The 23,691-nt window shown below is 44.9% G+C and overlaps 1 protein-coding gene across 2 annotated transcripts in view; it reads right to left on the minus strand.

Annotated features, from left to right (window-relative positions):
• Window positions 1-623: 623 nt before the first annotated feature.
• LOC118776746 (beta-1,4-mannosyl-glycoprotein 4-beta-N-acetylglucosaminyltransferase-like) overlaps window positions 624-23,691 on the minus strand; it is a 28,820-nt gene continuing 5,752 nt past the window's right edge. Inside the window, exons 1-3 of one of the 2 annotated variants that reach the window (XM_036527280.1) lie at window positions 14,902-14,970; window positions 4,266-4,635; window positions 624-3,956 (exon numbers count right to left, since the gene is read on the minus strand). In XM_036527280.1, the coding sequence (XP_036383173.1) occupies window positions 2,547-3,956; window positions 4,266-4,635; window positions 14,902-14,903 (1,782 nt within the window). In that variant the 5' untranslated portion in view covers window positions 14,904-14,970 and the 3' untranslated portion in view covers window positions 624-2,546. Of the gene's footprint in view, window positions 3,957-4,265; window positions 4,636-14,901; window positions 14,971-23,691 lie in introns of those variants that run through there. The other variant, XM_036527289.1, reaches the window with a different exon arrangement.

Consider the following 23,691-nt stretch of genomic DNA (forward strand, 5'->3'; position numbering starts at 1 on the left):
AATTCGGTAGGCGTGGATTTTTTTTATGTATGGAAATGTACCCTTGTTGATTTAACAGCGAGATTGTTTGTATTAATTGTTCTTGAAATAGCACAATTTTCAAGAATGGCAACATATGACATTTCAACAGTGCAATCACATTCAGTACATGGTATGCCGTGTAACCATGTTATTTGGGAAAGCAAGTACAGCCACTTGATTGAAGTCAATGATTGAATAAGTTAATGGCAGTTCTTTGACCACATCATGTTGGGAGAACTGGTTAAAAGCTTTACACTGGCCTGTCATGCTTGGTGTCATGTGTTCATATGGTCCTGTGATCATTTACATAAAGACTCTGCTGCCTTATAAATGTAGTTTATAAACATTACTCATTTATCTGTGTTGTTTGCTTTTTTGTAAGGCAAGCATTCATCTTAAACTTGGCCAGAACAGTATCTACTGAAGTTGAGGTCAACTCCTCGCCTTGATTCTTTTAAATTTAGCTGACCTCAGCTGACTTACATTTACTCCGGTCAATACCAGCTTTCGCCGCCTCACATCCATGTGCCATTTGAGTGGCAGATTTTCAGAGTCCAAACACAAAAACAATTCCATCGGTTCAGGAACAGAGCCCAGCCCACTTACCATAAACAAGAGAGATGTGAATCCACCAGAATTTTCGACTGCAGCTGTCGAGACCTATGGCTTGTTATGGCAGCAGGAGTATCAAAGCTCTGCTTTAACACCACAGGAACAGAGCCATGGCACAAACGCTAACAGATGTGAAAAAAATGCCGCTACATTTAATCTTTGTTCTCCAGTAACTTCTGTTGTTTTTGAAAATCCATCCAGACTTTCATGGGGAATTTTCTTTTTGTTCCAAGGGGAGAGGGAGTGGTTCATTGAGTCAGGTTACTTGGAAATCTAATATCTCTGCTGGGCTGCTAATCATTGACAAAGTGAAGATTGTAAGATTACTAGTGCAAACCCGCTGTTACAGAACTTCTTTACAGCTCGTGTCAAGGTACACCAGAGGACAGACACCTCTACCAAAATAAACAGGCATGCTCAGACTTCTATAGGCATGTAAGTGGTGCTTGATATTGTTGCAATGGGACAGAGACACTGTACAATCAAAGGGCTGGGCAAGCCATTAAACATTACAGCTTTGCCCCAGGAGAAGCCAGGCTGGCTGCTACATCCTTTCATGCACAGAAGTGATCAAGCATGAACGTGATCAAGCACGACTGTCTGCCGACTGGGAAGAGGTTGCTCGTTTTTTTTTTTTTTTTTTTGAAAGACCTGTCTATATTTTTGGCAACTAAAAAGGAAACATCTGAGGCTCCAGTAAAGACAAGGGGGGAGGAGTCGTTGTGCAAACTAAGATTCCACCTTGAATGGCAATTAGGCAGAGTCCTGAAGACTTGTTTTTGCGATTTCTCCATTTGACATTTTGTTGCTCTTTGTTTCCTCCCACTTTCCTACAGCGTTTCTGGCTGATTCTCAGCCTCTGCCGAGGTCCACGCCGTCTCTGAGGCCCTTGTGCTTCCTCCATTCCCTCCAAAGGCCCGTTTGACCTAACATGAACTCACTCGCTGAAACGGTTCCTCCCACTTCCTTTCTCCCCCCCCCCCAGCAAAGTTGTCATGGAAACACAGGCTGTTTAACACTGCTGCAGATACAGCAGGACGTTTGTGTGCGCTGGGCTGGTGGTTCCTGCTTTTAGTCCCCCCCCCCACCCTCCCCGCAGAGATTTATGAAAACATTCTTAAAAAACGCTCATCACAAGCATACAGGCCTGACCTGTCTGAAACCTTACAGCAGCAGACGCCAGCTTGTTGGACACGCAGCGGCCCCGCTGCATGATCGATTGATTATTGTTTCAGCGGGGATGACGCAGCACCCTTCTGCAGACTCCATTAGGGTTTACATATCAGCAAATTCTGAAAGAAAACAGAGCTGAACAGAAGGCTCTTTTTTTTTTACACGAAGTGACCTGCCACATAGGAGTTTGCTCAGTTACACATAGTTATGAAAATGAAAACATATGCAGTCCTGTTCTGAGCAAACTGTCACTGGGGGGGGAACTGTGGGTCAGCATCACCCAGAGATGCTGAAACTTTTTTTTTGTTTGTTTTGTTTTGTTTTGTTTATGAGAGATGAAAGCGTGTAGACCTCACTTTCAACTGATACGAGGGAGGGTCTGGAGAAGAAAGCACACTACAAGGAAAAAGAAAAATCAAACAAGAGGACTGGCCACGGTGTGTGAGTCGCTTCAGGGGAAACAAAGGAAACAGCGAGGACAGAAACAAAACAAAAAAAAGTTGATTCTTCGCAGGGTTCCACGCGTGCGCTGTCTGCTCCCTGCCCAGTCTTCTGCAGCCTACCCCTCTCCTGTCAATAAAGGGGAATGAGGCGATGGGTGGACACGATGGGGTTAAACTGAGGATGAGAGGGAAGAATGAGCGGTTGGTGGTCAGTTCTCCCCAGTAACATGTTGCCGAATCCCATCCTTTTGCCAAGCCACCTACTAGTAAAGCCTGTTGCCTCCAGCCCACTAGCAGTTACCCTTCCGTCGGGCTCCCCTGCTTAGAGTACGGGTTCTCCAGCAAGTAGCGGTACTGCTTGTAGTTGTCGAACATGTATTTGGGGGCATACATGTGCTCTTTGGGGTCCGAGGGGGGGTACTCCTGCACTGACCCGTCGAACCAGCCTCCCGTTCGGATCAGTTCCCGGATGTAGTTGAGGTCACGCTTGTCCTCGTAGTCCCCCCAGCGGGGGAAGTCTCCGTTCTGGGCCGAGATGAGCTTGAAGTAGATGCCCTCCGGGGTGAAGCACCAGGAGCAGTGCCAGCCGGCGAAGTGGAAGGGGCTGCCAACGGCCCACTGCACCAGGATGTGGCCCGTGTCGTTCTCGTATCTCCGGAAGCCCGGCATAGTGTAGTACTCCCTGCGCCTTAGCCGGATGCCGTCGTTGTCGTAGACGGCTGACAGCATGCCCACGGTGCAACCCGACACCACCTCCAGGGAGCCCAGCTGCTTCCAGAAGAACCCGTAGAGGGACTTGCGCATGTGGATGGCGAAGGGCTCGGTCCAGCCGTCGAAGAGCTTGAGGAAGAGGACGCCCTCCTGGGCGGGGATCTCGTCTGCGTCGTTGATGATGAAGACGTCGTCGGGCCGGGCCCCCCGCACCCGGGACATCCCGTTGCGGGTCAGGAAGGTGCGCAGGTAGTCGTCGGCGATCCAGCCGTCCTGCCGGCCGCCCTCAGGAAAGTGGTCCAGGAAGACGTAGAGGATCTTGTGCCGAACGTAGTCGTAGGTCCCGTTGAGGAGGAGGTTGAGGAAGCGCAGTGGGCGGCCCTCGCCATACGCCGTGAAGTTGGACTCGCACACCAGGAAGAGGTCAACCGCCTGAGCCAGCTCGTGGAAGCGGACATGGAGGAGGTCGAACTCGTGGTTGACATTGATGGCATTGATGACCCTGCGGGGCACCTCCCTGGGAGTCAGCCTCTCCTTAGTAGGCAGGTTGGAGTGATGTACCATAGTCGGCACCCCACAGTATGGTCCGTGCCAACCCGGGCGACACACGCACTTCACCAAACGCTTTCCTCTCTTGGGTTTTGAAGCAGGCGGGTTTGCTGCCTCTTGGAGCTCCAAAATCCTGCGCTGGCTCGGTGCTGTCACCCCACCTCTTCCTGGATCGTCCCTGGGGGCAGCCATTTCTGTCCCCTGCCGGAAGCACAGGGCCCCGGCTTTGGTGCGCACAAAATAGGGAGTGGAGTCATCCTGAAGCTGGAAGGTACGTACATGGAGGTCCCCAAGTAACACTGCAAGATCCGAGACGGAGGCAGTCGGAGGGCTCTTCTTCACCACCACCTCCTTTTGAAATGGCGGATCAGGCCTGATGTGAGCTGGATAACTGGGATACCAGGGATGCACAATAAGGTTCTGATCGTGCTCCTTCAGTCTCATTTCCTGTGCAGAAACACAAAAAGGCATACAGGACATTTAAGATGTAACTCTGTGCATGTTGGTTTCACTTTGAGAGTAGTAAGTGCATAGAACAGTTTGCAAGGATTTGTGGTGGCAGCAGAAACCCTAGGCTACCATACTCTCTGGACTACATTTAATCTAGGCTACAGGCACAATGATGAGCCTTACTGGGCTGAATGTCGGCTTCACATCATTAAATAAGTTCTTATATCCTAACATAAACCACCTTTGATGGTGACTTGACAATCAGTTCATGAATTAATGAAGCCCAAGACAAGTAAAAATCATTACCTCAATGGCATCTACTTCTCTCTGCTCCAGGTCTTCTGGTCTCTCCCATAACTGGGGGCCTCCCAGTTCCTCCCCCCGACGAAGCTCCAACGTCCTCTGGCTCTCCAAGATCTCGGGGTCCCGGGACCCGGTGTCGGAGGGCCGCAGGGCAGGGGGCGGGCCCTCCCCTGGGGCGGTGCCAGAGAGGGGAGTCGCCCTGTCCTTCCAGAAGAAGCCAGTGACCATAATAAAGGACTGGATGTTGGGGTAGGGGGCGGAGAGCTCCCGCAGTAGGGACACGTAGTGCAGGGCCTTGTAGTAGTGCAGGAAGGAGATGACGCACAGGCCCACAGTGCAAAGCAAGAACACCCTGTGCCGTCGCATCTTCATCCTGGAAGGGCATGGGGGAAGAAGAGGGGATGCCAGTCACACTTCCAGACATTTATAGGATATAATGAAGGGAGAGACAGGGGGTGAAATAAGCTTTGCAGACTCATGGAGCAAAGTGATAAGGACAAGCTCAGCGTTCAAGGGGGGCCCTCCCTGATCCATGCTGCTGAATGAGCTGTCACAGGAAAGCAGAGAAAGTAGAGACAGAGAGAAAGAGAGAGAGAGAGAGCGAGAGAGACAGAGTGAGAGGAACTGATAGACAGAGAGACAGAGTGAGAGGTGCGATGCATTAGGAATGGCAAATGGAGAGATGCCCGTTCGGTCCGCCAACAATTACTGGGCTATATTTCTAATGGCTTCCGTTTTTCATCGCCGAGCACAACTGATCAGCATGAGACAAGCGCACTGCGGGGCTCAATTCAGTGTCAGAGAAATTAAGCACTGTGAAATCAGTCCTGATTAGAAGACCCAGACAGAGAGAATTAACCGTTGTACTACCAGCGCAGACACACAGATCAGGCTCAACTGTATTCCCACACAGACTGCGTCCATCTTGACTTTCAGCATCTTCCACAGTCCTCCTTAAAAAATTTCAAAAAACTTGAGGAAGGAACAAAACAATTTGGCAGTATTACTATACAATACACTGCATGAATCTCAAGTAGCTGTAACAGCGATGGCCCCTGGTTTTCCTTTCAGTATTGAACACGAACAGAACGGAAAGAGAGAAGAAGCCAGCTGAGGACTAGGAGGGACAGAGAGGGGAAAGAAAAGATGACAGGGAAGGAGAGAAAAAGAAACGAGTGGATGGAAGAGGTAAAGAAAAGACACTACAGGGACCTCATAAGCACTCCATTCACATTCCTGCCTAGTACTGAACGTTTATCTACCTCTTCCGTTTTTATCAACATCCCTAATGCTGCTTTTGGCTTGGCTACAACTGTAAACATGTGGGGTGGGAATTGACTCTGTAGAGTCCTGTGCAGCCCCAGCTGCTCTCTCTCTCTCTCTATCTCTCTCTTTCTCTCTTACCTCCAGCATGAAAACCGAGTTCAAGCTCCACATTGCTAAACACCATGCAAAGCTCTGCACAAAAGTGCTGCATAAATTAAAGAGAGTGTTATTCACAGGATTGGTCAGGTGGGGCTTATGGAAGCAGGCAGAGGCATTTTTGTGGTGGTGAAGAGCCAGGCTTGCAATTCAAAGTTTGCCAGGTCAGTTGCCGGGTTGGCCACGGCTGTTGCACACTTGAGCAAGGTGCTTATCCTGAATTGCTTTAATCACTGTCCAACTGTCTAAAATGGAGGATATCTGAGCTATGCAAATCACACTGGAGAAGGGCATCTGATAAAAAAAAAAATGGGTAGTGGGAAGGAAAGGGCGTGCCATTTGCTATATAGTGAAGGTGGACCGTCAACGAAAAGGTTAGTAGCTGGAGGGATAATGAGTACTGACTGGAGGCTTGGAGCTTTGCATTTTCCACCTCACACATGACCACCGTACTGTTATTTTTATGCAACTGAGAAGGTCAGCCTTCTCTACCACGAGTGGGAGTATACTGACCCACCATTCCCACTCTACTGGCAGCACCAGTGCTGGTGTTATCAATAAGGAAGGGCAGTGTCACAAACGGCGATAAAACAAATACAACTGTCAAACAACCACCCAGTTACGAAAAGGGGTACTTCAAATTACAGAGTTCATCACTGCTGGTCAGGTTAAATATTGTGCCGCTTACAGATTACCTTTATGACACAAGGCCGTGATCCAGACAGGACCGCAGGGAAATCTGAGGCCAATAAAGGCAGTCTCATTAAATTGAAGTTCAGGGCTGCCTGGCTGCCTCTACATTAGGCACTTTTCATTTTATCTGGTCACGTGGTGTTTGCACAAGTCGTATCTCTCATTTTCTTATAATACAAGATAATGAGTGAAAAGTTCTTGGTTTTTTTTCTTGCTGTTAACTTGTTTTTTTCTTTCTTCTCTGTAGGAAATAATACCAAATGAACTGCACTGTGAGACGCCTGGTTTTATATTAGCAAACCAAACACTTTGACACTTCCCAGCGATATACAAAAATTTCAACTGCAGAAATCTCTTGGTAGGATAACCACACCTTAGGAAAATTAGTGCTGTTCACGCTGGGGAATGGCTGACTCCTTTTCATAACCAGCACTTAATGTTCTTTTTTAGACCAAATTAATGTTAAATGACTCTCCCCGTGGCACCCAATCCGAGGTGCTGTTGTGGCTGAAGAGTGCGTTTGTAGTCGACAAAAACAGCACTGTTGGTTGCCACGGGAATGCAGGCAAAAAAAACTGAAATGCAGCAGCATATTAACTTTAAACCAATTGTCAGCACCAGACAACACTGCTGCTGTTCTGTGTGGCGGACTCTCCACCCTCTTGCTGGAACAATCCCTTTGTCCAGACCACCAGCGCTGGTACAACTGCTCTCTGTGCCCTTCTCGGCTTCTCCAATATCACTGACCATGCAGAATGTGTAAGTAACTGCAGATCAGACACCACTCTATAGCGCCCAGAGCTTCCATTTTTGTCTGCTCAGCAAATGAACCCTGTCCTTGGTGCGCGCTGTCCTTTTGTTCCTCTGTCTCACCGCGTGCGACTCTGCAACATCAAGGACTCAGCCACATCCACGCTGGCTACATCGCACTGGGCGTGGCCGGGCGGGCAAGTTCCGACATGGATTTCCATTAGTCAGACGTTTTCTGGTTGTCGGGATGAACAGTCACTCATGTGCAACTGGAATTGTCAAAACCATTAAATTACATTCATTTGGCAGCCACTCTTATGCAGAGCGACTTCCAACACACCAACAAAAAAGAAGCTATCTTGCTTTTTTGTTGCCAATTTCTTTGAACCTATCAGCCACGACAGATGCACAATTTTTTTACACGCAGCCCTTCCTTTCCCCCCACGGGAGAGTGCCACAGCCTGGTTTGATTCTCACATGTCAGATCTTCAGGGGCGCTAGTGCTAAGTAGTTCTAAATAATGCAACAAGCATGGTAGCTACGTGCAGGATGAGCCCCAGAAAAATGCACCAATCGCATTAATCATTCAACAATGGTTGCATGTCTGGGGGGACCAAAGGGAGTGGTGGTGTCATTTAACTGTAAGGTTGCTGAGGCCACACCCCAAGCACCAGCACCACCCTTCTCCCTTTGTCAGTGCTCAATAAATAGCTTTGTCATTGCTCAATTTGTGGTCTGTAAATAAAGTTTTCTCTGCAAAGACACTGCTACCATTTCTCAGACACTGACTGGAATGTAGCCAAGAACTGACCCATCCCAGTAAGGGGTTAACGTACCTTGTGATGCCTTTAGTCAACTTCTGCACACTCACGACCACAAATTCCACGCAACCGCAATTCTACGAAACATCACAGCGATCACAACGCAAACGGTAAACACTGCCGCATTCCTGACAGTTTCTTATTATAGCCCACACCCTTTGCCTGTCATTATTTCCGAGACAAAACAACATCACAGTGGTGGGGGTGGGGGGTGTGGGGGGGAGCTGAGAGCCACAACTCACTCTGTGACCGGCACGTACAGCCTGCAGTCAGAGACCCGAGTGTCCCATTGGGCCTGGGACAGGGCTGGAGGAGCCGCAGTCAGGTATTTCACTCGGCCCGGTCTGCAGCTTTGCTTCTAACATCACGCAGTCAACTGCACTTCTCCCTGATCAGCTATGACGGAGACAGAGAGAACGCGCAGACCAGTCTAATTGGCTGCTGCCAGCATTGCCTGGGGTACCTCTGGGCACCGTGGCATGAAAATGCAATCGAAAGGGCAGTGCCTGCATCCACTGATCCACTGAGTCATCCATAGCCGTACTGATAGCTAGGAGTGAGCAGTTTGATCACACGTCTCAAATTCACAAGGGGAAATGTGTTCTTAGCCTTGCAAGATGAATCCGAGACAAAAACATATAATTGCCAAAGAACCGCAACAATGAAGTACATATTCCAAATTCGGTGTTCGAGTGCAGATTAAACTAACTCAACCCTTTGAGCGTGGATGGCGCTGGCAAGCTTTCACTCGGGATGAAGATGAAAAGCTTGTGATGAAGATGAAAAGCAGGATTTGATGCAAGAGGAGATGAGCTCACTTCCAAGAAAATGCAGGTGCCTGGCACAGCACAGCTGACTAATCAAGCTCTTATCACAGATTCCAGGTAGTGATATCAGGATCCAGATCGGATGCCAGAATGATCCCTTGCAATCCAAAGCACTTTGAAACAGCAGTGCAAAATGTGAAAAGGAAAACAAAATACTGAAATACTGAAAAACAAAAAACAAAAACAAATGTAAACCACTCCGCTCGCAGCTCCCCTCCTTGAAAATGCCAATGTGTAATATCAAGTTTGTAACTGTAACGTGCACACTGTATTTAAAAATTCCTCATGGCTGTAAATGTTTCATGAAGATAAATGGCTAAATGTAAAGAACTCCTACAAGAGTTCAAAGATCCATTGCAGGTGGGAGTACTTATGGTTTGTTATTGAGGGAGGGCAGGTCACTGGCTCCTGGAAACTGACTGGTAAATACAGCTGCAGTCAGAGCTGGGGTAGGGATCCCTCCCTGTGTGAGCCTGATACCCTTCACGCACACTGTATGAGTCTCACGCTAACACGATCCTTCCCAGGTCAGAGACATATATCCACAGGGACCTTCGGCAGCACACTCTGTCCCACGGTGACTGTTGGCAGCCTCGGGAACCAGGGCATTAAGATCAAAATCAGGGAGATGCAACAGAGACAGTTTCTACAGTATGCCTGCTAACATTTCTTTACCTTAGGAATTAGTCCCATGCTATCATTTATTTGTATCAAAACAGAACTTTAATCTTTTTTTATTTGGTAGGATCTCCAGTAAGTTACAGTTACTCATATAGCCCAATTAAGCTGCTCTGGGCTCTCCAGAAATGGCTTTCAATGGTCTTCATGTTTGACTTCAAATAGGGCCATGTGTCCAGGTAGCTTCATTAGCTTAAATAGGTACGAGCAGTCTCTTCATAAGGTAAGCACATTAACCTTTTAAATGGTGATTAATTAGTTATATGCACAAGTGACACCACAGACACTAGTTTACACCTCACATTCCAAAAGTCATTACATTATAATTGCTTAGCAGATGCTCTTATGCAGAACAACTTACACAGTTAACATTTTTCACGTTATCCATCTATTCAGACGAATATTCACTTGAGGCAATTGTTGTTGAACCTTTAGGTGAGATCTGTAAATCTGCTTCATCAGTCTCGTACCCGCCTTTGTGACATATGCAGCGCATAACCAAGATTTCTGTTTCCTGTTTTTTTTTTTTTAATCACAGATGAAAACAAAAATTAGTGTCCTCTCATAGTAAGTTTTAAAATGTGTCAGCTGTCCTAATATTACCTCAGACGTAATGTTTTTAAGCACGTATACTTTCCTCTATCAGAAGCATGAAGGGCAACAGCATGGCAGAGTGATAAAGGAGTTGAACTTTGCAACCCAAAAGTTTCAGGTGCAGTTAACAGGTGTGCACTGATATTGTCCCTTTGGCTGAGTACTTAAACTGAATTGCTTCAATGAATATCCAGCTGTGTAAAATGATGATACGTAAGGTATGCACTGTAAGTGGCCTCATAAGCAACTATGTAATGTCATGAAGCCAATACAATACTCAAATATAGCAGCAGGTCTTCCATAAGGCTATTATACCGCAGCAATTACATCTCAGCCCACACAGTACATTTAAACATTGAAGTTCCCTCAATTACTTACTAATTTAACACAGACAGGAGAAAACCATTTAAGGATTGTAACAAAGGTGTTTATATTTCAAGTCTCCTAACAGCACGAGTTGGAGATACATTAGCCTGTGCTTTACTGACACATATGCTAGATGAACACAAATGTTCTGTGTGTCTGTGACATTACTTTTTTAAAAAAATATGCTGATATAAATTTTGACATAATGCATGTGACACACACTGAACTCCTCTGGGTTGGTTTCCTTCCCCCTCCCCCGTCTCTCATCGCATTGTGCACCCTGAGCTTGTTCAGCAGTGGGCAGTCACTCCCAGGAGCCCCTGCTGTTCACATTGAGGCTGCTGACCACCTCCTGATTACCACACCAGATTCAGCAGAAAACAGGATTTACAACAGGGCTTCCTCCACAAGGCAAAGGAAAACTGCTGGCGAACAGCGAGGCAGGTCTTTCACACACACACACACACACACACACACACACACACACACACACAGTAAACAAAGTGAAAATGAAAAGTGTAGTTAGTGTCAAAGACAGCGCCTTTCCCAAATAAATAAAAATGGAACAGCTATATGTGAGCCCATGCATTAGACAAACTACCTTGAGTGTGTAGCGTGTTGCTTTGCATTCAAGTGTTAAGAAATTCATTTTACGGAAGGCGGAGGCAGAGGAACCAACAGGGTTGAGCTAAGTCAGTAGAGTGGAAAGGCTGTCACAGTGTGTTAGCCATTCATTGATTTGCATGTTTTCTTTATGGCTTTCCGTTACAGAATTCACAGAAGTGGGAACCTGCCTTTCATTTAAACCAAGCTAGGGAAAATCACAGGGGTTCCCTACCCACAGCCTGCGCCACTCAGAGAGGGAAAACCCCAGTTAAACAGTGACACAGTTGTGTTGGACAGAAGAGTCAAGACTGCCTTAAGTGTGCATAAGTACATTGGTGTGCAAGACAGCATGTAGACGTGCATGAGTACACTGGATTGTTGTGTGTGTGTGTGTGCCTTTCCAATTGTATTCAAGGCATCTTTCTCCACAGTGCTTGTATCAGATGTAAATAACACAACTGCCCTTGTAGACTTCTGAACAGTCAAAAAGATAAACATGACTGACCATTAGAAGTCAAACAGGAATATTTAACTGCTTCTTCTCCACACAAAAATTATCACCAAAATGTTACAGTGCCAAACATTCATAATCCATCCATGACCTCTGTAGCCTAGATTCACTCAGTCACGTGACCGCGCTTAATCGCTTGCGCGGGATGTACCAGGAACTGGGCACAGACAGGATGATACGCAAAATTATTCCAGAGGCTGATGAAATGTGTCTTGTGCTATAAATCAGGCTGTAAGCCAGTTGTATAACCCTCCCCCGGACTGAGGCCTGCGAAGACAGGCCTGCAAACAGGGGAGCGGCTCCTTCACCACATTCTTCGCTGAACCCTCTGGCACGCTTGCGTGGCAGGGTGGCATAAAGGCTTTTGAGTTTTTCCAGCCATTGCAACTTTGCCGCAAATTTGAAGCACGAGAGACTAAATAACCTTACTGAGCGTCTTAGGTTTAGTCATTTTGAAACGGGCTTTTTTTGTAATGTTATGTGCTCCGTCTTGTCATTGGTCAGAAGTGCAGGGTGAGCAGGATCAGAATGTCGAAGTGACAGAATGGAATGTCTTGCTGCTGGCCTGACTTGACTAGAAGTAACCTGGGTCATATTATTTTCACACTGATCATTACCAGTATTTTGGTATAGACAATAAGAACGTAGTATAAATTAATCCATTATCCAACAATGATTTTGAAATTAATTCAATTACTGAACAAAATTTTTGCTGTTATTGTGTCAGGGTTTCATCTTTTCTGCAGTTTACCTACTGGCAAAAAAAAAAAAAAAGATTTTGTAAAAATGAGGACAAAATAAATTCTTGATTAGTAGCCAGGAATGAATTGCTCACTACTAATGCTGACAGAACATTCTGACCCTTTAAATAAAAGCACGGCAGTAGTATACCATAGGTTAGCTAACTGTTCATGTTCACTAGCATGGCTTCGCACTGTAATAACCTCTATTCCTCACAAACATGTAATTCAATGTACACTCATTAGGACGGCCAACCTCTAAAAAACTATTAAGGCAAGGAGTTACTTGCTGTGTGGAGAAGGTGGCTGACACTTCTCACAAAAATGAGCAGAAAGAGCAAATGTTCACAAAAAAATAATGTATTTTAAAAAATCAACGAACAAAACCAGCCTGAGCACACAGTGAGGCAACTAAAGGGACCCTCCTGCTCTTCAGCCACACACCTGTATTTAATATGCCTTTAATTAAGCAGGTGTGGCTCATTAACCAATGGCTGTTTTCCACAAGCAAATTACACATATTGACAATTAAAATGAACACTCAAGCAATTAACCTATGCAGGATGAAATGGATCAATGAGCTTAGTTACTGACAAAGCTGGAAATGGAAACCCACCAATTCTTAAACATTTAACAAATTGACCATTCAGCAAACCAACAGCTTTGGGGGGGAAAGATGAACGTTCTCCTTCACATGCTGGAGGGGACAGAGCCGCAGCAGGGAAAGCACCCTGTGATCAGGCAGGGCAGTAGGCTCAAAAGTACAGCAGCATCCCTGCCTGATCAGGGCTGACAGTAATCGCGGCTGATCCGGGACGGCAGCGTGACACACTGGCAAAGGAAATGGACCGGGAAGCAGAGCGCCTAAACCCCAGGTGGGGCACTGCTATCGCACCTTTAAGCAATGCACTTAACCTGAATCGCTTCAGCAATTATCCTGCTGTACGAATGGATAACGTGTAACGTAAGCCGCCTGCAGGCTCAGGTAAACGTAAAATGTGATGAAATGTAATCTTGCTTGCCTGCACCACCACTGCCTCACACCACAGAAAAAGAACTGTTTTCACCGCCACTTCCTCCTGCTGCATGTCTACAGTAACCATAACCATGCTTCTGTGTGATACAGCAGCGACAGCACCCACCAAACAGTCTCGCTTTGGGTGCTTAAAATGAAATTTTTCTGTGAGATTTTGAAAGTGAAACCAAAAAAAGCTGTGCCCCGAGAAAAACAACTTAAAGCCACTTTAAGTCTGTCAGATGCATTTCTGGGTTGCTTGCCATCTAAATCTGCACATACAAAAAGTGAACTGAACACAGACAGTCCCCATGCAAGAGAGTGCTTCCTTTGTGTAAATGGAGCTTCATACCATGGTCACAGTGAACCCCGAGCAACCATGCCCCTGATTTGAACTTGCCAACAATTAAACCAAAGATTCTCTACAGCAACAAGAAATGTTGTTCCATTTGTTTTAAATGGACAGTTAAGTGTCCCTGCCACTGAGAGTTCCATCACAAAAAGTCCACAACAGCAGAACTTCAACAGCAACTGGAAGATGTTTCTCTAAACCTGAGTGTGACACAAAGTATGCAGTCTTCCTGGCTAACACTAATTTCACAAAGCGTAACATGGCGTTCAAACTTTCAGTAGGTACATCGAGTTACAGAACCGGAGGCTTGTACTGGCATCACTTCAGACGAACCATATGATCAACCAATTGACGGACATAATGCTTTTCCAAAAAGCTGTAATGCTGAAGGAGGAAATACCAGAGGACACTTACCAAGAGCTGACGTTTTTTGCAGATGTCAACTAAATGTCTTAACTGACCTTTCAGTTGTTACCACTTCCCCCCTGTGAATGCATGTGAGTTCCTATTTTGATTTGGCTTGGTATCTGGGAATAGACTGAAAAATCAGCTGTCAGACATGAAAGATGTAAATGTGCAGATCGCAGCTGCGACAGACTACTACTTTATTTTTGGATTGTGCCATCCCAAAAAGAAAGGTTGTTAAAGCGTATCTGAATTCCAAGCTGTGGATTACTCCTCAAATCCGTGACATACTTAAACAAAAGCAAACTGCATTTTTTTCTCCAGTTGTAGGCACACTCTAACATCTGCTGATGCAAACCCACAATAAAATTATAAAGGTCAGCGTTGAGTGTAAAGGGAAAACCGAATTTGAATTCATTTACATTAACACAAACCAAGCTTTTCAATATGTAAAATCAACAGTCTCACAGCAAGCAGAAAACCACCACCTCTTTTGAATCCTCTCTAAAACAGATCTTCCTGGATCTCTTTTGCTGGTACAGATGTTTTACTAAATATATTTTTTAAGTTATGACAAACATTTTTTTCTGATCAATGTGATCGATCTGGAAATACAAGGAAGAACAAAGACGCTAGGCTGGATGCCATACCACATCATCTAAATTTCTACCCTGTTGAATAAAGAGCTACTTCGCAGCATCTCCCATCCCTGCTCTGAGAATCTATAAACACAGTACCTATCCTCACACTATGGACATCATCTATGATGGTAAGAGACACTAAAAACCTAAACCATTAAAACGTAAGTATTACACACCAGTTATGAAACACTCCAGAAATGTGACTGTCAAACACTTACATTTAGCAGCACACCAAAGCTACACATGATGCCATAGCTTGACTTCTTCACCAGGTATGAGAATATTTGCTGTTCCGTATTTAGAAGTTACGAATTGCCAAGCCATTATTCCAGAATTCTTCATGTAGAATTCAGCTCTGCCTTCAATACCATCCAAACGCCATAGTTATGGTAGACACTACGCAACCTAATTGCCCCACTAGTTCTAAGACAGTTATGCAAGCAAGTTATGGCTTTCAAAGCAATGCATCACAGCACGTTAAAACTGACAGCACTCTCTGCACTCCTATTACTACAAAAACCGGAAACCCCCGAGGGCTGTGCTCTCCGTTATTTCCTGTATGTACTTTATACCAACGCCTCCTGATGTCCTGACCCCGTTACTTCCTATTTAATGTTCTCTGAAAACGCATAAATTTTGACCCTTCTCAGGGACATTCCTAATCCCATCTTTTTCCATCCAACATTTTGTTGAGTGGTGCAACCACAGCAAAACGAAAGAGATGCTTTCAGATTTCCATTCAAAAGTTGCTTTCAATGGCTTGATTATTATACACAGAGAATCAGCAGAGCTGGCAGAATCTTTCAAATACCTAGGGCTGCGGACTGATAATGAAGCTTTCTACCAAGTATGCTTCCACAGCTCAGAAGTAGTCCAAGCAACAGTTGTAGATGCTTCACAGACCTTCGTTGCAGCATCAAAAATTACCTGCATCCCCACACCTGACATCTCTAAGCTCAATAAGCATACTGCCATTTCCAAGGTATGTGCAAGGTGTGTGCTACCAGCCACACTGCTCACTTCTTATGCTATTCTTTTGACTATTATCAGATCAGGTCTGAGGTACTTCTGGTTACAGGCGTTACTCCAATGGCCATCCAACTCCTGAACAAACTCTGAAAGTGCAGGCCCAAGAATTATACACTATATGGACAAAAGTATTTGGCCACACCTGTTTTTCAGGGTTTGGGCTAGGCCCCTTATCTCCAGTGAAGGGCAATCTTAATTCTTCAGCATACCAAGACATTTTGAACAATGCTATGCTTCCAACTTTGTGGCAAAAGTTTGGGGAAGGCCCTTTTCTATTCCAACATGACTGCCCCAGTGCACAAAGCAAGGACTATAAAGAACTTGACTGGCCTGCACAGAGCCCTGACCTCAACCCCATCGAGCACCTTTGGGATGAACTGGAACGGAGATTGCGAGCCAGGCCTTCTCGTCCAACATCAGTGCCTGACCTCATAAATGCTCTACAGAATGAATGGGCACAAATTCCCACAGAAACACTCCAAAATCTTGTGGAAAGCCTTCCAAGAAGAGTGGAAGCTGTTATAGCTGCAAAAGGGGGACCAACTCCATATTAAAGTATATGTATTTGAATACAATGTCATTACAATGTAATGGTCAGGTGTCCGAATACTTTTGTCCTTATAGTGTATATGTCCACACTGTCTCCTTTAACTGCGCTTTTTCTGTTTTCCCTCTCCATTGTGTGCCTGTATTTTTTATATACACTGTGGTTATTTTATGGTCTTTAAGATGTGAAAAAGGTTTCCCCTTAGAGGGACACTAACCTCAGACCTCAGTCTAGACCTGACCTTGAGCTGCCTTAAAGAAAAAGTGATGAAAGTGAATCCATCAGACACCGTGGGCATGAATTTTTTTAGAGAAGAGGTTAAGAGGAAGGGCTCCTGAAACTGTGCTGAGGAAGAGATAAGACCCAACGGTTTCGGCTCTCACACTGCTGACCAGCAGTGTCACCATGATCAAGAATTTCTTGTGGCATTCCTCAACGTTCCTCCCCCTTTTACCTGACCAGAAACTTGGGGTAAATTTTTTTCATTTTTTTTCACCTGATCATGATGAAAAAACAGCACCCTGCATGTCAGGGTCCACATTACTGCACTGAGCCTCTGTGCCTCCAAATGCCTCTGAGCCTCCAAATGTGGTCAGGAAGAACTAGCAAATAAATTGCTGGACCTTAATTTCCTTTACGTGTTATGCTTATCCTCAGGACGAAGCTAACTAGCCAAAATACAAAACATGACTTAATAAAATAAAAAAAATCAGCAAAAGAAAATGTCATGAAAAAGGGCTACACAACCATTTAAGCATCCAATCTCTAAATGTCAAACTGTAATTCTTCTCAAACTATCGTTAATCCTTGTATGGACATGACAGTACATATTTCATGTTTTCATAATTCAGTTTTCGTTCTGTTGTAATACATTGCAAGGGGGTGCAGCTTTTACAGCATCGTTCCATTTAAGTGAATAAAAGAATGAAAGAATAAATACCTGAGGCCCAGAACAAGCAAGATGGGCTTCCATGGGATGCAGCAACAGAATTCAGAATGAACCACATTGTTAATATAAGCTCATTAAAGCCCTTTTAACCATGTAAGCAGCAATTCAGAATGATACGCAGCATTAGACTGAAAAGAAGCCCATTGCATTGCACCTAAATCTCTTCAGAATCCAACAACAAAACAAACCAAAAAACAAGGTTTTTAACATTTCAAACGCGTCAATTCTTTTCATCATAGCAGATGCATATGAAACATTTACTGCCTTTAACTGGAGGGTGTCAATGTCTCATTTGGGCTGACAAGTGCTACACAACCTGCAAGCGTGTTTATCCTGTTTAAAGTAGTCATTTAAAATAAAGTTTACTGTGGACAGCTTGATAATGTATGAATGTAAATAGTCAATACTGGAGGACTCCCACTGATGCATACCTAACTCAGTGTATCTTGACAGCATGCTGATTTCTTTTTCAGTTACGCTTCCACGCAAAGGGGCTAATCCACCCACAAAACCTACCAGCGGACACACAGAGTAATCTCCTCCAATCAATGCACCCAATTAATCAAACAGTTGCCCCTGCCGATTAAATTACTCGCTTCTACCTGTTCATCCCATCCCTCTGAACACGATCACTCCCCTGCACCGTTCCTTCACGCCTGACAAGACCGCCGGGTCATCCAGTGCATGGTCGGGCCACGCATGTATGCGGGCAGCCCGTACCAGCCTAACTGTCCCTCTGACAGAGGAAGCCCGGTGCACAATGGGGCCTATTCTCCGCGCTGTCCTACTCGTGGCTCTCGGATAACATGCTCTATCTCCGTTCCTCTCTGCATACAATGGCCTCCTTCTGTAGCCTGCAGGCAGCACAGCCCTCAAACGTGCACCCCTCCCCTCTCATCCTCTCCCTGTCTTACTCTGACGATAAACATTAACCCAGTTTGTATTTCCCTCCCCGGCAGAAACAGACACACAAACACACACCTGATAATCCCATGTGCTATTATGTCTGGCCGGCCCCACCCAGCGCCCATTGTTTGGAGGGAAACCAACGTGTCCGTTTCGGAACAGCTCCCGTTGCACCACCGAGATGCCGCTGCCTTAAATGCGGGCCCGTGTGCCGAGACTTCCCCTTACAGTGGCTGCCAGGCAACACTTTCGCAGCATGCTCTGGAAAGTCAGTTAGGACGGGACCCGATCTTTCCCAAACAGTTTGTCGACACGCCAGTTGACAGGGAAAATGGAAAGACCACAATGTTAAACTGGCATCACTTCCACTCCGTTGGAGTTAGCCAATCAAGTCTTCAATGTGGGGGTTACACAGTGGGGTGGATTCTGGGGGGGGGGGGGGAGCTGTGAGGGGTGTCTGACTCAGGGCTGTATTGAAAGGCTAAATGACTCATGCCTCTGACCCTCCGAAGGAACTGACAGATGGGCTGAAATTGTAACAGCCAATTCACACCAACTGCGAAGAGGAAGTGGTGAAACACTGGGGTTTGCTGTTTTTAAGAACCGAGAGAGAAGTGCCAGCTTCCTTGGACGTTCTTCAGCTTTTAAATATGCCACGCTGCGACATAGCCCCGTTCGACCCAAATCAGAAGAAAGGGTCCATCACGGATGATCTGAATGAAAAAAGCCTCCTTGTGTTGTCTGTCAGGCCTTAGAATGTTGCGCACCGCCCCCACAGGTCGAGCCATTCTCTGTTATGCGAGTCTGAAGTAAAGCTCAGCAATACCAGGGTGCCTATTCCATTTATATGCATATTTAACGGCCCCTGTAGTGATTATAGAAACAATGGTGTTCATCTCTCTGATTTTACAAAACCCTACCTTACAGCGAATGTATAGTAGGCAGTGCTAATCGTGTGAATATGAAGGTGGATATATTTTTATCCCCTAATTGCAAATAGATTTTGTTGCAGTACTCTGATGTTGCCTATAAAGCAATAATGAAGGAACAACTGTATCACTGAGTACATAGTTACCTAGTTACCACCTAGTAAACATACTGGCAAGCTGTGTAAATCCAAAGTGGAAATTTGTGTCCATGGTAGGCTAGGGACAACTATTGATGCGTTAGAACACAACTGGAACAGTACTTCAGGCAAGCGGTCTCTCTCAATGATCCTTTCCTGTCAGTTCAGCATGCATGCCGTGATATTGAACAGGTGGAACCTCCTATATTCTGTTCATCACTGTTTTCATTCAACCGGGCCTGTGGCAAAACACAGGGCAGGCATGTGGTTCGGTCTCCGCATGTCGCCTTCGATGTGAATTGGTGGTCACTCTCTGACTTCCCGACTAAATCACTGATACCAACCAGCCATCATGCTGAGAAGCATTGATGAGCTGTCTGATCAGCTTCATCAACGCTGCCCCAATGACACAAACTGAAAGCAGCCAGTTGTCTGTAAGAAATCAATACCAACTGTGCGACATCGAAAGGGTGCCATGGAAAAATGATAAGGGGTCCTCTTACACGCTTGAAGCCTAAACCATTCCAATACTTCCCTGCGGCACAGACTGTCTTTCGGCTAATCAGTGGCTTAATGCTCAATATACTTAAAAATAAACCAGCAATGACCAATGATCCATCAATGACCAACAGAATTAGACATGCAACCTCAGAAACATTCACATTCAGGTAATTGATTGGTTTAGATGCCTTGATCAGGGTATCTTTGACATGATCGAGCATTGTGTAATTTAAACTGCAATCTACCAACAGTTTAACAGTTCAGATTGATTCAGCTTCATGTCATTCACAGCTTTGCAGAATGGTCAGCCATAACAGAGTGCGCAACATGTACCTCGACAGATGAGACGGCCTCATAAGTCACGCTGTCAACTAGGCTGCGAGACAAACTTACCGCACAGATGGAAACAGTCTCATTGTTGTGATTTCTGTCTGCTGTCCAAGATCCCACGTCACCACAGATGACTGATCACAGATGCTGTGGAGTAAGCCAGCCAAATCCTGGAGAACACCAGGGGATGACCAGGACGAGGGTTGTTCCATTTCGAGGTTCTGCTGAAATTGCCTGTACACTCGCAACTGCAGAAACTGGATTTCACGCACTTCTAGTTGCAGGGATGAGAGCAACACTAGCTGCTGGGGTTCCACTTCGAGGACGCATCTTTGTGATGTATGTAAGCCCACCCTGACAGGTTGTGAGAGATGACGAGGCCTGTCTTTTGTTTGGGGGCCAGGTGTAAGCAGCACAGACAGAAGCGTCGCTTCAGTGAGGATAAACGAACGAGCAGAAATAACAGCACCCTGGCCCAAATGGAACAAACGGGCACCGGCGCAGCATTCGCTTGAGGTTAGCCTCTGCTTGCAGATCACGAGAGTTTACGCTGTGAGTGAGAAATAATGCGCAGCTCACACATGTACACATGTGCTCATTCACACGGAACCTGTTGCTAAAAATAGGCCTTGTGTAAACCATAAAGAGGGGACTACAACAGCAGTGAAATCGGGTCAGCTGTGATTTCTAAATTTGTTCCGATGAGGAACCACTTTTTTTGTGCACTCCTGTTTTTGGTGCTGCCAATTGTACTTTAGGCTTGTCTCACTGCAACAAATAATGCACTTGCACAGGAGCGCTAAGGTGGGGTGAATGCCTTCCTCCAACATGCCTGCACACAACCAATGGTTATTTCTGCACTGCTAGCACTACAATATACTGCATTGGAGCGGGCGCTCATCAGAGGAAAGGTGCTACTTCAGTGACGCCATCGATGCAACTTGCAGAGGCATGATGAATCGCAGGTGTCTGACAGCGGTCAGATAAGGATACCCCAGGCAACATACTCCCCCCATCCCCGGGCTGAGCAAAGCCAATTTGTTTTACCAATTTGTTCTGGTCATTGTCTTCAAACGAAATGGCCATTTACCAACTTGGGCTGTAGAGCTCAAACTGAAAGCCTTGCTGACTGTGCCACTCGGAACCCCCAACCATCATTTGACAGAGTGTTTCTGAGAAAAGTAGAGCTATGACACAACTCTTACATGGTAAATCACAGATGTCAAAGCATGTTGAACTAACATCATGAAGAAAAGAATAGATCTATCCCATTGTGAAGCTATTTTATTTTCTTACCATATTAAACCTTGAAAAGCGTAATCTGGCATTTGATTTTATGTAAACATAATTTTATCACACGTTAGTTTCTATAAATTTGTTAGCCAATCCATGCTTTCAGATGATTCTCATTTTCCTACGTGAGCATAGTATGCTATGAGTTACAGTATGCTTTTTCGAAAAATTACACAAAAACTTTACAAAAGCATTTTGTATATTTCCAGTGCGTAATGTATTTTAATCTCTGTATCATTTGTCTCCTTTTGAAGTACTGTGTATGTCATATCTGAATATGCTGGCTAATTAGCACATTAGGATCTCCAGTTTATGGTATTCCTTTAAGCCGGGGTATGTTTGCCAGTTGATTCATGACACTTATGATGATCTTGTGACTACAATATTTGTCTGCAAATTTCTCTGAGCACTTTAAACACGAGCACTGGTTAAATAAAAGAAAATATATTTTGGCAGCCTCTGCGAAGGATTTTTTCCTCATTATTATTTTTGTAGTGTGGGAGTTCCCTTTGCTGACTCGCAATTTTATGATCTTGCCATATTTCACCTTGACATAGAGAGAAGTCACATTTATAGAAGTGACTTTTAACAACATACATGACCACTTCCATAATGTAGCACAGCAAAGTTTTGATGGCAGTTACACACAGCATTCACATGACTTGATTTATTACAACACTGAATTTCGTTGTCACAAAAAACATTTAAGGGCACTGTCCTCTGAATAGAGAATCATAAACCCATTTGTCATTAGGCTGCATTACCTTTTGTGAGTGGTTTTGTATAGTTTGCATTGTTTTGTATAGATTGATTTGTATTTCACTGAGCCTGCATTTTAAATGCCCCACCCTCGTGAGAGCAGTCAGTACAAGAAAGACTGGAGCCATGCCAGGTACCCTAGCATTATCCCAAAGCTACGCTTGTTTGCAGATGTTCAACTCTTTCCCCAGAAGAGGATGAAGACCTAAAAATGGGTGGAACTTGCCCTTTCAAAGTGATCCTGAGTACAGTGCAAATGAGGAAAGAACTACTGCTGCAGTGCCCAAAGAGGAAGAGGCTGTACCAACAATAACAGCCTCCTGGGTGTGTGCGTGCCCAATACCGGGCAATGCCCACTCAATGACAATGTGTCTGCTCCAAAGACCTGTGATTTAACTATCTTGTAATAACAGGTGTGACTCTACCTTTATCCCTTTTTACATTGTTTAGAATCTAGATTTGCATTCCTTGTGGCTATTTTTAGCCAGCTATATTAGTACCTTCAGTGCCTAGCCAGCTAACAGCTTGGCACTGTGCTCATATTTTCAGCTAGCTAGATAATTAGCCTTCAATACCACAAATCATACGAAGTTCAAATTTTCAGATGGTATGATGGTATGATAATTCTTTATGGCACAATCCCCTCTATCTTGGTGATGAATGGGTAGACATCAGCATCAAGAGATGCTACTGTGAACTTCAGTGGCATCAGTGGCACCCCACCCCCCACCCCCCTTTTGGTTTGTTGTGTTACCCAGCACTACAGTGACTTTAAAAAAATATTTGCATGGCAAAATTTGCAAGCCACCTCACCTATTCATAGCCATGATTTACAAGGTATTCAAATAATGCAGTGAGGGTTGGGTCAAAGTTTTATTCTACTTCATATGTGTCAACTGAAACCAAGTAAAATATTTATACATACTGTGCCTGAGAGCTGGAGCTCTTTTCAAAAAAAAAAAAAGACAACACTAAGTAAACAAATTAAAAGATTCCATGCATTCTAGCAATAGTACTGCTGGACTGAGTGCCACTGCATCTTAAATGGTATGAAGGTATTAAAATACCAAGTCAAGGTAATAGCTTTGCAGGACATCACCGTGTTATGACAAGGTCGACAGCTCCACATACAGTATTACGTGTTTATCACATTATGGTGTGATGCTACATCATGTCTTATGGTAAATCGCCCAAATATTGCTGACCCATGTTGGTAAAGTGGTTCAAAAACAAATCTGCACCCTTGCACCTCACACAAGTGCCTGGGCCCAGAGTGGTGCTACAGGATAAATCATGCCACAACATAGCACAAGTATCTCCACCATATTGTGATCACCTGGCTTGCTACTTGGGTGTGACAATTAAAAGGGTGCATGTGACCTGGCATTGCTATTTAAGGTGATGCACAGAGGTCATAACATAAGCGACAAACAACTTTCACCTACAAGATCTATTATTCACAGAGCTTGGAGGGCAAATAAATGATAAAAGAATATCGTTCACAGTATCTGAATGATCTTACAGTGACACATGGCAACAGCTACATAATTACCAAAACTTAAAATATGTGGAATTCACCTATCCTGGAAACATTATAATTAAAAGTTTAATTTCATTAAACAGGCAAG

The sequence above is a fragment of the Megalops cyprinoides genome, chromosome 1, assembly GCF_013368585.1.
Source record: "Megalops cyprinoides isolate fMegCyp1 chromosome 1, fMegCyp1.pri, whole genome shotgun sequence".
In the NCBI taxonomy this organism is placed as follows: Eukaryota; Metazoa; Chordata; class Actinopteri; order Elopiformes; family Megalopidae; genus Megalops; species Megalops cyprinoides.